This window comes from Erithacus rubecula (assembly GCF_903797595.1).
Source record: "Erithacus rubecula genome assembly, chromosome: 5".
NCBI classification, from domain to species: Eukaryota; Metazoa; Chordata; class Aves; order Passeriformes; family Muscicapidae; genus Erithacus; species Erithacus rubecula.
The window spans coordinates 5,566,198-5,579,425 of NC_136687.1; the positions used below are offsets into that span (position 1 = coordinate 5,566,198).

General features: G+C 49.4%; 1 protein-coding gene across 2 annotated transcripts; it reads right to left on the reverse strand.

Moving 5' to 3' along the window:
- Nucleotides 1–6,146: 6,146 nt before the first annotated feature.
- NKX1-1 (NK1 homeobox 1) lies at nt 6,147–11,087 on the reverse strand (the record flags this gene model as incomplete). 2 transcript variants are annotated; one of them, XM_079307276.1, is made up of 2 exons in its annotated part: nt 6,147–6,998; nt 10,622–11,087. In XM_079307276.1, the coding sequence occupies 2 exons, from the start codon at nt 11,085–11,087 to the stop codon at nt 6,211–6,213; spliced, it is 1,254 nt and encodes a 417-aa protein (XP_079163402.1). In that variant the 3' UTR covers nt 6,147–6,210. The 2 variants fall into 2 exon arrangements, 1 of the variants encoding a protein (XP_079163402.1); XR_013774453.1 differs by lacking the exon at nt 10,622–11,087 and adding an exon at nt 7,310–7,970 and having other exon boundaries at nt 6,862–6,998.
- Nucleotides 11,088–13,228: the final 2,141 nt, after the last annotated feature.

Genomic DNA, 13,228 nt, shown 5'->3' on the forward strand with positions numbered 1-13,228 from the left:
AAATGTCTGTGACTGAGTTACCATTTGCCTTTCTGGGTAGAATTCCCCTTGCTTTTCTGCCTGCCAGTGCCCTGAGCAAAAACCCAGCTCTCCTGTGCCAAGTGCTTGTATGTTTTTCCATTATCATGAGGAATCCTCTCAGTTGAGGGGTTAAGGAAAAATCTTATTAAATTTTTTAAAATGTGGTGCTAATTAGTTTAGATGTAATGAACAGCATTAGGCTTCTGGTTGCTTTGAAAGGGGTTGTTGAATAACCATTTCTGCCGACGTTCCAATTTGCATAATGACAGGGTGTTGGCATTGCATCCACCATTAATTTGCTGTATTTATAATGTCATTATGGAGCCACTCTTATCCTCATGCACTGGAAAAGGTATATGGAAATATAATATATGATCCTGCTTGTTTGGAAATTGCTTTTGGATATCTTTGAATTTTTGTAATAGTATTTTTGGCAGCTGAAGGCTAACAGCACCACCAGGAGAGTCTGCCACACAGTTTCACTAGGGCAGAAATTAAATGCTGCTTCCACATATGCACAAGTGTTTATTTTCCCCAGTGCTGCAGCAGAAGCAGCAGAGGTGAGTGTGATCAGGTGTGCTGCAGAGCGTGCTCAAGGCAAACACAGTATTTTACTCCAAATCACCCCTACAAGGCACAGTGCTGGTACTTGAAGTCCCAAAGAGCATCCTTAATCACAACTCTCAAAACATTTAACAGGTCACAGAGAGTGCAGCTTGGTGCTGTGAACTCTCAGTCAACAGAAGGAGTTGGAGGAGCCCAACCAGCAGCTCATTCAAATGCTCTCTTCCTGCACTTCTCCTCCCCTCCTGCAGACTTTGGGAACCAAGGAACAAGAAATAAACTTGTCACTCTACCTGTGTTACAGTGACAATGCAGGAAAGAGTCCCTATATGTGCAGGATGAGTTCTTGTAATGTATGTGTGTGGTTACACAAAAACAAAAAACAAAAACAAACAAACAAAAAATAAAGAACAACCAAAAAAAAAAAAAACCAAAGAAAGAAAGAAAGAGAACAATAATTGATTTATTTGTACTAAGTTTAGTAGAATTATTTTGCTTCTCTTGAAAAAGCAGCAGTTTACTGAAGGGGGTGAATATTTACTGTGAAAACCATCACCCCACATAAATGTTTCTGTGACAATATTTCAGTTCTTTGTTGTGGTGTCATCTCTCTTTCATTATCACTGTATAATGTTTCTGGTTTGTGTCATTGCAGAGAAGAAAATCTAGAGGATGTATTCTGAAATAAAGTCTATCACTTTGGTGGACCTGGCTAGCTTTGCTACCTGAACATGTGTCACATCCTAAGAACAGATTAGTAAATCATGTTCAGATGTTCCCTGTCCCTACATGTCCAGACTTTTGTGCTCTGGCCATGCTCTGGTTTCTGTCTGCTTCTCTATCAATACAGGGTTCATCCATAGGATTTCCAGCATCAACAGGATTTCTCCTGAGTGGGACATAGCTGTAGCTTTCCAAGGCTGTGATTGCCTGTTTTAAGGCTTATTCTGTATGATGAATTCACATCTCTGCCAGACAATCAGGAAAGGAGAAAGAGCTCTTCCTGTTTGGGTTATTTTCACTGTGACAGCCCCATCTCATCCATGAGTTGTCTGTTCCACATGAGCATGTGGCACAGAGCATGAGTGTGTGAGCAAGAGGGAAAGAAGTAAAAAACCCCACCAGATAGAGAAATATGTGGTTTATGTAAATAATTTATGTAAACTCACTTTGGGCAACAAATTGACTAGGATCCTCTTTGTTTACTTGCCTGTCCCCTTCATCCCCAGTGTTCCTCTGTGCCTTCTGTTCTGTGCCTTCGTTTACCTCACAGAGTCTGGAAAAACTTCCAGTATCAATCTTCCAATATCAGAAAAAAAGTATTTTATTTGCTCATAAGAAAGGCTCTTCAACAACCTTATTTACTTGGTTATCTTTGAGAAAGAACATGAAGACCAAAAATGCCCAGACATTGTAAAATAATTTTCCTTTGAGTATTTAAATTCAACTGTTTGAGCAGAATTATTTTGTCATGTAACACAGGAATGAATGGATATCTGTTACTATAGCAGACAACAAGCAGACGTTGTGGTGTATTTTTGGGAAATGGATTTAAGTTTATATAGACAAAGTTTTATTTTTAACATTTAACTTCTGTAGTATAAGACTAGAAACATGAAACATGAAACATGACTGAGTTCAGTCTGAAACAGAAGGTCTGAAATACATGTCAAAAACCTTTAAGAATTAAAAAACTTCCTGCTCAAGTGGAAACAATGCAAGGAATTTTTGCAAGTGATAGTACAGAACTGGTTTGCAATGACTGTGAAACATCAGTGACTGCTTAGTGAAATCAATGACAAAATATTTCAAAATATTTTCAGTTCTCTCTCAATTGTTTGGAAGGTATCTGTCTGTATTTATGTGCTGTTTTCTGCTGTTTTTATTGTAAGACATTTTACTGAGCAACTGAAACTTGTCCACTATAAGTTGAAGTATATGAAGTAAAATAGATGCAGTTTCCTTTTATTTAACTTCATTAATTCACAGAGTGAACACTAGTAAGATGCAATTAATAACTGAATCTTTTCTTACTAATACAAGTTTGCACCCTTGGATTCAACAGTGATTGCATGGGAATTAGTCTAAAAACATGCTGATGCCCTAGATCATCTCTACATGCCAAAGACATCACTTGAACACACTGAATCAGGCTTTGAATGTGCTGCTCAGTCTGTCAGAGCTGGGACTGTCCTCTGGAAAATGTTTTGCTCATGTCCCCTTGGATGTGTTAGATGTCCTGAATACTCTAACACTAGATCTTATGAATGAAAAATAAACTAATTTCAAAATTGTTTGACTGACAGAATGAACCAGAGCAAATCCCTCCTGTTTGTGTCATAACCATCATCCCCTCAGTCAGTATGTTCTACTTGCTCTATTCCTGGGTTTGTTGATAATTCATGGAAAATGAGTTCCAAGAGCCTTGTGCAGGAGCACTGGGTGTGGTGTGCAGGGCAGCAGGGACATCAGACAGGCACCACATGGGAATTGGCTTTTGGGTCTTGCTGGGGGTCACTGTGGGAGCTTTGAGGGTCTCTGTGACTACCAAATGGGAGAACCTCAAATACTGCATCAAGCTGTGTTTGACTCTGCAGCAGAGCCAGACTGACAGTGGGTAGGAACACGGGGGATGGAGCTGGGAGGTTTGGATAGATGACAGCATTTTGCTTTAGCACTCCAGGACTGAGCACTCACACCTGAGATGTTCCTCACAGCTGCCCTATGTCGACACCATCATGCTTTTCCCTCTCAAGTTTACACACACACTCTGATCCAACACCACCAGCCAGCTGCAGAGTTTTGGTCGAGCATTATTTGAGATGGCTCTTTGGTGTTTGTGCTCCAAATGCCCTCTGGACACAGCCAGTACCTGTGAGCAGGGTGTGAAATGTGTCCTACACCACTGCAGGTGCTGCACGCTGGGGAAGACACACACTAGAGTTGAGACTGTGCACTTTTGCTCTAGAATTTTATGATCTTAGACCTCTGGATGAGGCGTTGGAGCAAGGGTTATCAATAACTTCCTAAACTATGCTGAGAAAGATACCTGCAGCTCTGTTTTGAGCACTGCCATAAAATGTGAGAAGCCTTGTTAAATCGCTTTTAATGACTAGGAACCTCAGGCTGTCTCCTTCATCCAGCAGCTGTGAGTAATAATACTCACATGAGCAGGTTTCACTGGCAGGATGCTAACCAGCCTGCAGTAGGGGAATCATGCACTCTCAAGCTCTGGGCAGCTCCTGTTGGAGCCAAATTATTTCCTACTGGCAGGGAACTGCTTGGAGCTCCCAAGTGCAAGCAGGGGTTGAATTATCTTTTTATTCAGCTGTGCCATGCCTCACCTGAGCTAACAGTTTGGTTGCTCGTGGCACTCAAACCTGCAGCATAACGGCATAGTGTGAGAGAATCTCCTGTTTCCCAGTTTAGCTGGATTTCTTCTACCATAACAGCTGTGCAGAGCAGTACTCCAAGCATTACTACTTGTCATGTTTTCCCTGAAAATTTACTTCAGAACACCTTTCATCCTAAAAGTTCTTATTTTCACAAATGCAAATGAGTCTGGTCCGAGACTTCTGCTGCTGCTTCTGCACGCGGGGAAGTGAGAACCCGGAGCATCCCGCATTAACTGGAGCATCCCGCATCCTCCCCGCGGCTCCGCAGGCTGCTGGACCCCGCACACCCCCAGGAAGAAAAAAAGAAAAAATAAAAAAAAAGCAGAAACCACAGACCCTGAGGGGTCTGCAGCGTGGAGCCGACTCTGCTCCCCTCTCGTCTCCAATGTCGGCGGTCGCGGCAGGTTTTATTTCCACGGGAGGGCTGAAACATTTGATTCCGATCTAGAGCGGGTGTGAGGGGGTGGGATGCGGCTGTGGAGCGCCTGGCCATGCACAATTCCTGACCGGAGCCAGGCTGGGGACACCGGGAGGGAGCAGGGGAGCGAAGCCCGGGCAGCCGGGGAGCCCCGGCACCCGCCCGGACAGCGATGCGGAGGCGGTGCCGAGAGGAAGGAGATGCTCTGCTACCCAAAAATCCCTCCGGAAAATACCGCTTTCTTAGAATAGCCACGAGGGGAATAAAAGAATAACAAACAAACAAACAAAACAAAACAAAAAAAAAACCAAACAAACCCAAACCCACCAAAAATTAGCGGAAAATGAAAGCTCTTCCCCACAGACACGCAGGGAGTGGGGAAATGGGATAACAGAGACCCAGCGGGCTGGGAGCTGCTGGGCCGGCGGAGCCACCTCAAGATGCTCACGGCGGCTACAGACTTTTCCTCTGAAAGTAAAAAAAAAAAAAAAAAAAAAAAAAAAAAGTATTATAAAAGACCAACTTTGATACGAATATAAAAGTAATCAGCGGAACGGCGATGAGAAGATTATTTTATTTTTAAAGGGGTGGAATCTGAATGGAAGAGCCGATTTATTAAATTTACATAAACCCAAAATATCGGACTTCCCATCAGCGGAAACATGGCAGAGATGTCGGATTCCCTCTATATATGATATTTGTTTTGCCCGTAATATTGCACAAATCGGCAAAGTATATTAAGAAAATGTAAATCAGGAAACTAAGAAGGGAAATACCCTCCCTCGTACAAGAAGAATAAAGTTTATTTGCGTATAAGAAATACGCTCTTTAAGAATAAACGAAAATAAAAAGGAAGATGTAAGACATCCCTCCGAGTGTCTCATGGGGAAGGCGTTTTCCAGGGCAAACTTGTCTTACAAAGATTCACCCGAAAACCAGGGACTCGCCACCACGGAAAGCGCCGTTTCTTTAGAGTTTATTGATTGATTTAAAGTGTTTAGCAAACAAAGTGCTCTCTTTATCACCTCTTGCTCATTGCTCCGTCGTCTTATACATTAATTATAAAGTTAAAACTTTTTTTCCTTTTTTTTTGTAACAACCAGAAATATACAGAAATGATTAACGTAAAAAAAACCAGCCCTGCACCCCAGCAGCCGCCCTCGCCGCCCCTTCCCGGGCGGGACCCCCCGCCCCGCTCGGGGGTGACGTTTGTACAAAACATCCAAAATATCCCTCGTCACCGTGAGGTCACGGCAGGCAGCGGCGCGTCTTTGCTTCTGCAATGTCGAGGGACAGGACAGATAGTTCTCCGTTTAACCCTGAGAGTCAAATGGGTACATAATCTTTTTTTTTTTTTTCTTTAAAAGTCTTTCGCTAATGGCCAGCCCGGAATAAAAACAAAGACAATATTAATAATAATAATTAAATTAATTAAACCCACATAGCCACGAGGGACGGTAAAAATAAAAATACAGGTAACGATGATTTACATCTACTTATATGTACACGGGGGAGGGAGGTTTCTCCTCCTCCTTCCCTCAGCAGCGCAGTCCGGACACATCGCGTACAAAAAGGGTCCAGAAAGGCCCGAGGGAGGGGGAAGCTCCGGCCGCTCCTCTCATCCCCCGGGCTGGGCCGCAGGAACCCGGGGCTGCCCCTGTGCCCCGCCGGCGCTGCCGGTCCGTTCGTGGTTTCCCCTCTCGGGTGCGGGGGGTGTGGGGGGAGATCGTGCGGTGAGCGGCCCCCCAGCATCCTCGGAGGGGCGGCGGGCACAGCGGGAGTGAGGAGGAGGAAGAGGAATGAGCGTCGGGCTTATAGGTGCGGGGTGTAGAAAGCCGGAGCGCCGTAAGTCTGGGAGCCCAGGACGAAGGGCGAGAGGACGGCGGGGCTGGGCAGGAAGGGCAGCTGGGCGGCGCAGACCAGCCCTCCGGCCGGGTGGCCGGCGTAGCTGCCGGGGCCGTGCATGGAGAGCGGGGCGCCCATGGGCGGCGAGTGGCTGAGCGGGCTGAGCCCCCCCGGCAGCGCCCCGCCGCCCAGCGCCGCCCCCGCCCCGCCGCCGCCGCCCCCGCCCGTGGGCGCGCTGGTGTCGGCGCCCGGGTTCTGCTTCTTCCACTTGGTGCGCCGGTTCTGGAACCAGATCTTCACCTGCGTCTCGGTGAGGCTGAGCGACAGCGCCAGGTTGAGGCGCTCGCACACCGACAGGTACCGCGTGGATTTGAACTTGTTTTCCAGCGCCACCAGCTGCTCGTAGGTGAAGGCTGTCCGCGCCCGCCGGGGCTTGCCCGACTTGGAGTCCGAGCCCGTCCGCTTCCTCTTGGGCTTGGCCTGCGGGCCGGGCTGCGCCCCGACGGGCGGGGCGGGGGGCGGCGGAGGGGGCGCCGGGGGCGGCGCGACCCCCGGCTCGGCCGGCTCGGCTCGGAGCGGGCCCGGCTCGGGCTCTCCGGGCGCCGCGGGGCCCGAGCTGCCGCTGCTGCCGCTGGTGCTGCCGCTCTCCTCGCTGCACAGCTCCTCGTCGTCCGGCAGCTCGCTGTCGGGGCTGCGGCTCTGCCGGCTGCTGTAGTCCAGGTCGCACTCCTCGGCCTTGTAGAGCTCCCCGTCCTCTGCGGACAAGCGACAGCCGCTGTTAGGGCTCGCCGCCCGGCCCGGCCCCCGCCCCGCCCGCCCCCAGCCCCGCCGGGACAGCCCGTCCTGCCTCGGGGCTCGCCCGCCCGGTGTCCCCGCTGCTCTCGGACAGCGCTGCCCGGACAGTGGGGCCGCCCCTCGGCCCCTCCGCCCGCCCTGGGGATGCCGGGGCCCCTCGGGAGCTGGGCAGAACGGTGAGGATGGGGCTCGGAACTGCAGCTCTGGGGCCGGGAAGAGGCCGTCCAGCCCGGGGAGGTTGTGCCAGCGCTGCCCCTTCCGAGCCACCCACCTTCGGCAAGAGCTGGTACCGAGACGCGGCCGGGATAGAGGATTGTGCACCCCTTCCCACCAAACACCGAGGGCTGGAAAGGCCTGTGGGAAGGCAGCAGGGCGAGTGCCCCCGGGTGCCCAGAGGGCCAGCGGGGGGCTGGCAGGGGCGAGGAGCGGCCGGGAAGAAGCTCCTGGCCGGGCAGAGCCAGCCGTGCCTAGGAGCGGGCAGCAGGGATGTCAAAATGCCTCTAACAATTTTAGTGACGGAAATCTCCGAATCGATGAGCGGTTTGCTGGGTTTTGCTCTGGCATTTTTAACCCTTCCTGCTTCTGGTTTGACCTCTTGTCACTTCCCGAGATGGAAGTATTAAAGAGGAGTAAATACTTGTATTGATTAGCAGAGCAGATACAAACTTAATTAAACTCATTTTGTGCAATGTACAAACTAGTTAACGGTCATTTAATTTATTTGGGTTTATATTACGCTCCAATTAACGGGTCTCCATCGGAGAACAGGGTAATTATCCGATATTTAAGGCTATTGGACTTCTGCTGACGATTCTGTCATTATGAAACCTGAAAGCAAATCGCATTTTCCGGAGAACCGGCTCGTCCACATCCTGGCCCGGCCCGGGCTCCTTGGGGGAGCGAGAGGCGAATCCCTCTCCACGGGACGGGGCTGGGGGAGCCTGAGGCCCGTGAGTACCGTCCTTTTTCGCCGGTGCTTTCAGACACTCCCAAACTTCCCTCCTCTCACTTCTGAAGGGTGCTGGAGCTCCGGGAACCCCTAACCAAGGACTCCTTTAACTTGGTTAACCGAGATAGGCAAATAGGAATTGAATCGCTGGTCTGTCACCCTTATCCCGTCCGCAGTTGAGTTGTTTTTAATCCCCCCCAAACCTGAACTCTCCTCAAATTCACTGCGTATCCTCACACCGGACCATCTAACTCCAGCATGTTAAATTAGAGGTGATTTTAAAAGTGTGTTTTCTTCAACGCGCTGATTTCAGATATGGCTGTTTCAGTAGGAGAAATAAGGTCAGAGTATTGCTGCCCTTCTCACACCGAAAGTATCCCTTAACAACTCGGGGTTCATGAAGAACCCTTCCCAGCTTTCTGTTCGGGTCGGAGCACGGAAAACGCGGACGATTGCCGCCGAACAGAACAGAACAGAACCGGGTCACTTTTCTGCCACCCGACCCAGGGAGTGCAGACAACATCCTGCAACCTGTAGGACCGGTTAGAAATTGCGGGGAGTAATTTTTTACAGCAACGATTTATAAAAATCGCGTGTGTGGGGCACACTCGGGGGCTGTGCGCACCCCTAGCATCCACACACGAACCGGACCGGGAACCTGCAGCTGGCACTTTCGGAGTTTAATTTCCCGTTTAGGCAATTCCAGACGTTGGTCAACTAAAATTTTTTAAGACAAAAAAATACAACGCGAATAGAGTTGGCGACGGAAGTCGACGCCGGGCTTGTTATTTTGTTTCTGGAATAGGCTAAATGGTAATTTAACGGAGAGTTTAAATTGTAATTTTTAACATTAAAATAGTTTTACGAGCGGCAAGGGACCAACGCTGTTTTCACTGTCCTTTGGTCAGAAAGCTTTTGCATTTTTCGGAGGGGTTGGCACTTTTCTGAACAGAGCTACTTTTCAGAACAGTTCTCCTAGATTAAGCCACCACTTGAATTATTATTAATTACATTGGGGAAAGAGAGTTATTAAATTTCGTGGTTTTCGAGCAGTCCCAGATGTATTCCTGGCCACTGCCATAACATTAAGGCGATGTTACCGAAGGAGTCCCTGGGTGGAGGGTCCGGGGAACTTGCCAGCGGGCAAGGCGCACCGCGGCGTGATGCCTCCAAACGTATTTATTTTGAGAGAAGAGATGGAGTTGCGTTTTTCTCCTTGTCTGGAGATAGAAGTGTGAGATTAGCGGTAGGTTAACCTCGTCAGTCTTTCTGATCGCCCAGATCTATTTAATATGACGAAAGTCAGATGAGTTTAGAGGAGTAATTACTCCAGTTCCGCACTGCTTTTAAAAATCTCTTTTGAATTCTATTAGTGCCCCATTCCTGTTCTTGCTTTACAGATGAAAAATGCATCATGGCTCGGGCTGGAGCAGATTCCAGACCTCTTTCGCTGCCTAATTTTACTTGACAGAGCTTCACTATGGTGGGGTTGGAAACCTCCGAGTCCTCCTCTCTCGCCCCGGACACAGAGAAATTATTTTTTACTAAACTGAGAAGTTTATCCCCTGCAGCTCGCTGCCTCTTCTTTCCCCCCTCTGGACATAGAATAACTATAGATATTTTCACAACGACCGCCTTTTCCCGGAAACCATCCGTGATCCCCAGAGTCGCGGTGTTTAGAGGTGAGAAAGTTGGGATATTCGGACCCAGAAAGAAAAAGCAATCTAGAGCTTGGGTCGAATGCAATTCCCGATCAATAGCGAGCCCTAATAAGTGTAATAGGTTTTAATCGAGTAATTATCCGAATTTTGACCCTATAATTTAGATGTTAGGGAAGAGTTTGCAAGGTGCTTGAAAGAGATATGCACAATTCGATAATAGGATATCGATCCAAGCAGTCCTACATGCCACTCTGGGGCGATTTTCCCCATTATCCAGCCTCTTTACGCTGCTAAGCACATTTTACCTTAAATGTAATCGAAGGAATTTAATTGTTTTTCCAGAGATAACCAGCATTTTGTCACAATTAGTCTGATTTGTCCTAAAAAAGCCAAGGGGAGAGAGAAAATTGAATCTGTCGCCCAGAGCAACGGGCGGCAGCGGTGGGGGGAGGACGGGAGAGGGGTCCGAGGCTGGGGAGAGAGACAAAGTCATAAACGCCTGGGGGGGCCCAGGCGAGGTGGGAGTACCAAGGGACAGTTTTCACACCCCTGCGGCCGAGGCTCCGGTTCCAAGCCGCTTCCAAGTTTGCCAGAGCCGGACTTCCCAGGCAGCGCTGGCCGTGCCTGCGAGGAGGAGGAGGAGGATATCGGGGTTCCTCCTCACCCAGCCAGGCCGGCATCCCCGGGGCTGATCCTGCCGCTCCCGGGGCTGCACGGCACGAACAGCTCCGGGTGTCCCGCCGCCCTGGACCCGCCGCTGTCTCCGGCCTGTCCCGGGAGGATGCGCCCGGGTCCCCCCTTGCCATCCCTCCGCCTAACACAGAATTCCACCTCTCTACATCCAGCAGCAGCGCAGGGCGCGTTTGTCCTTCCCCAGAGCCCCGGCTCCCGAGGCTGCCAGCGGGGAAAGATGAGGTGTCAAAGCATGCGAGACCCTGTTGGGGGAACCCGGGGCACCCCCAGACCTACTTACTGATCAGCTCTGCCGACTTCTTGCACGCGTCGAAATCTTCGGCGAGAGCCTTTTGCTCGGCCAGCTCCGTCCCTGAGTCCCCGGGCTTATCCTCCGCCCCCAGAGTGAACTCGCTCCCCGCCGATTTGTACAAGCCCGCGCACTGCCGCCTCTTGCTGTTGAACTTGTTAGGGTCCAGGATGTCGAGCACGGAGAAGGAGGTGGTTCTGTGCACCACGGGCAGCGCGCCCACTGCCCCCTCTTGTCCGGGGGTGTTGCTCTGGCTGTCCCCTTGACGGTCCCGGCTGGCAGGGCAGTAGAGCGGCAGCTCGCCGCCGCCCGAGAGCCGCTGCTCCCCGCGGCTGTCCATCCCCTCGCCGTGGCAGCCGCGGGGCTCCCCGCCGATACCGGCTGCGGGGACTGTCACCGCCGCGGCTGCCGCTGCCGGGATGGAGATGTCACCGACCTTGTCTCTGCTCACATTCATGACTCTTTGCAGAGCCCCTCTCGGTTGTAACTTCTCCCCCCCTGCCCTCCCCTCTTGCTCTCCCCCTCCTTCCTCAGGCGAAGTTGATCTGGAAACTCCTCCCCGGCTCCGCTCCGGCTCAGGACGAGCCGCTGCCTTCACTCCCCGGGGCTGCGCTGGGTCCGGCCGCCGGGAGCCTCCGGGGGAGGCAGGGAGTCACAAGGTGATGCTCGGCTCGGAGCCTCCACTCAGCTGCTCCTTCTTCCTTCTCATCATCCTCGCCAGGCTGCCCAGGCGCTCCTGCCCCCCCTCCCTTCTCTCTCGCTCGCACACACAGAGGCAAGGCTGTATCTTATTTATGCATTCATATTTAGCACTGGATTGTAATTGGCTACAAATTAATCCCTTGCCCATAATAGTCTGTAATCTTCATCACTGGAAGAGAGACACGTTGAAAGTGTGTGCCGGGGGGAGGGGGGCAGAGAGGGAGAGAGCGAATGAAGGATGGTGTTGGCTGTGATATACTTGGCTGTCAGCTCTGTTTCAGCACACCTCCACTCATCTGGAAAGCATCTAAATAGCCTTATTTGGAGAAGTGGGAGGAGATGACGCTTTCTTTTAAATAATTGCGGGATCAATATAAAGAAGATATTATACACAGAAAATGGGAACTTGAGGTCTTCCATCCCTAATAGTAGAGTAAGATGATCAGAAGGGGATTATGCGTGTGTGTGTCTGTGTGTGTGTGTGTCCATGTGTGTGGGCTCAGAGGTGTCAGCCCCCAGCACCTGTTTCCCTTCCCTGCTGGGTTTATTAAATTAGAACAAAAGGAGAAAATTATGGACGGATGTTTAGAGGTTTTGAGAGAAGCTTGTGTCCGCGGACGCACACATCCTCACATACTTCTTTCTCCTCCTTAGCTAATTAATTAAAATTAAATCTCAAATGTAAGTGCCAGGAAAGTGCCAGAAGAAAATTAATACGTTTAAACGGCACAAGACAAAACACGACGATAAATAAATCCTGAGTAACTGTGAGAAAAGGTCTATTCCATCCCATGCAAGGAGGAAAGGTATAACCAGACCTAAGTTCCACTTTCGAAAAATACTCTCTTATTAAAAAAGGTTTTAATTGTAGAAAATTAAGACATAGGAATAAAATTGCCAGTGAATTATACAATGGGGAATTTCCCATCCCCTACCCTTTCGTGTACAGTTGTGCGTTCTTTGATCATATAAATTTCATTCTTGTTTTGGATGCTCCAGTCGCTACTCAGTTTGAATTAGCTGCCAGGAAAAAAAAAAAAAAAAAAAAAAAAAAAGGTGGGGGGGGGGCGGTAGGAAAATAGAGAAAGCATAAAAGGAAAATTAGATTTTTTTTTGTCTTTGAGGCTGGTGACACATACAAGGACAGGTCCTTTGCAATTACCGCGGGCAATGATCCTTTAGAAAGCAGAAATTAAAAGTTGGGAGAAATAATGGGTAAAACAATCAGCTTGTAATTTTGGTAGGTCTTGGACATGATTAGTCCATCAGCGGGCTGGGCCCAGGGGAGTCCCGCTGAGCCGGAGCCCACAACAGCCCCCGCTCATATATTATACACCAGCCCTTAGATTTTAATCAGACACCACAACAGTGTCCTTTCTCTTTTATGACTTTATTATGCTTTATCTTTAAATTATAAATCACCTCCTGGGTTGAAATGGTATGTATAATCTCTGATCATGTGTAGGTAATTACCTCTCCCCCTTGTCCTGACCTCACCGACGGGGCTGCCACGAACACACAGCGAGAGCGAAGTTTTAATCTGCAAGTGCACACTCTCACATGAACCCACACCCAGGGGTTTATTTGTTTGTTTGTTTGTTTGTTAATAGCTCCTCTTTCCTTCCTTCTCCTCCTCCGGCCGTGCCTCAATCTTTTCTTTTGGATAAATTTTTCTCACATTACTCCTGCCCACATCGCTGGAGTATTATTCATGAAAAATAGGTGGTGGTTTAGGTAGATGCCAGGGACTCGGTTATATCAGATTCGCTGTCGTACTGAACTGCATTTGTACTATTTCTATCTCTCACTAATTTTTTTTGGGGGGGGGTGGGGTGAGGGGAGAGAATGCGGTTATTTAGGGGTAGCGGCGGTGGTAGGAGTATTTCTTATTCCCTG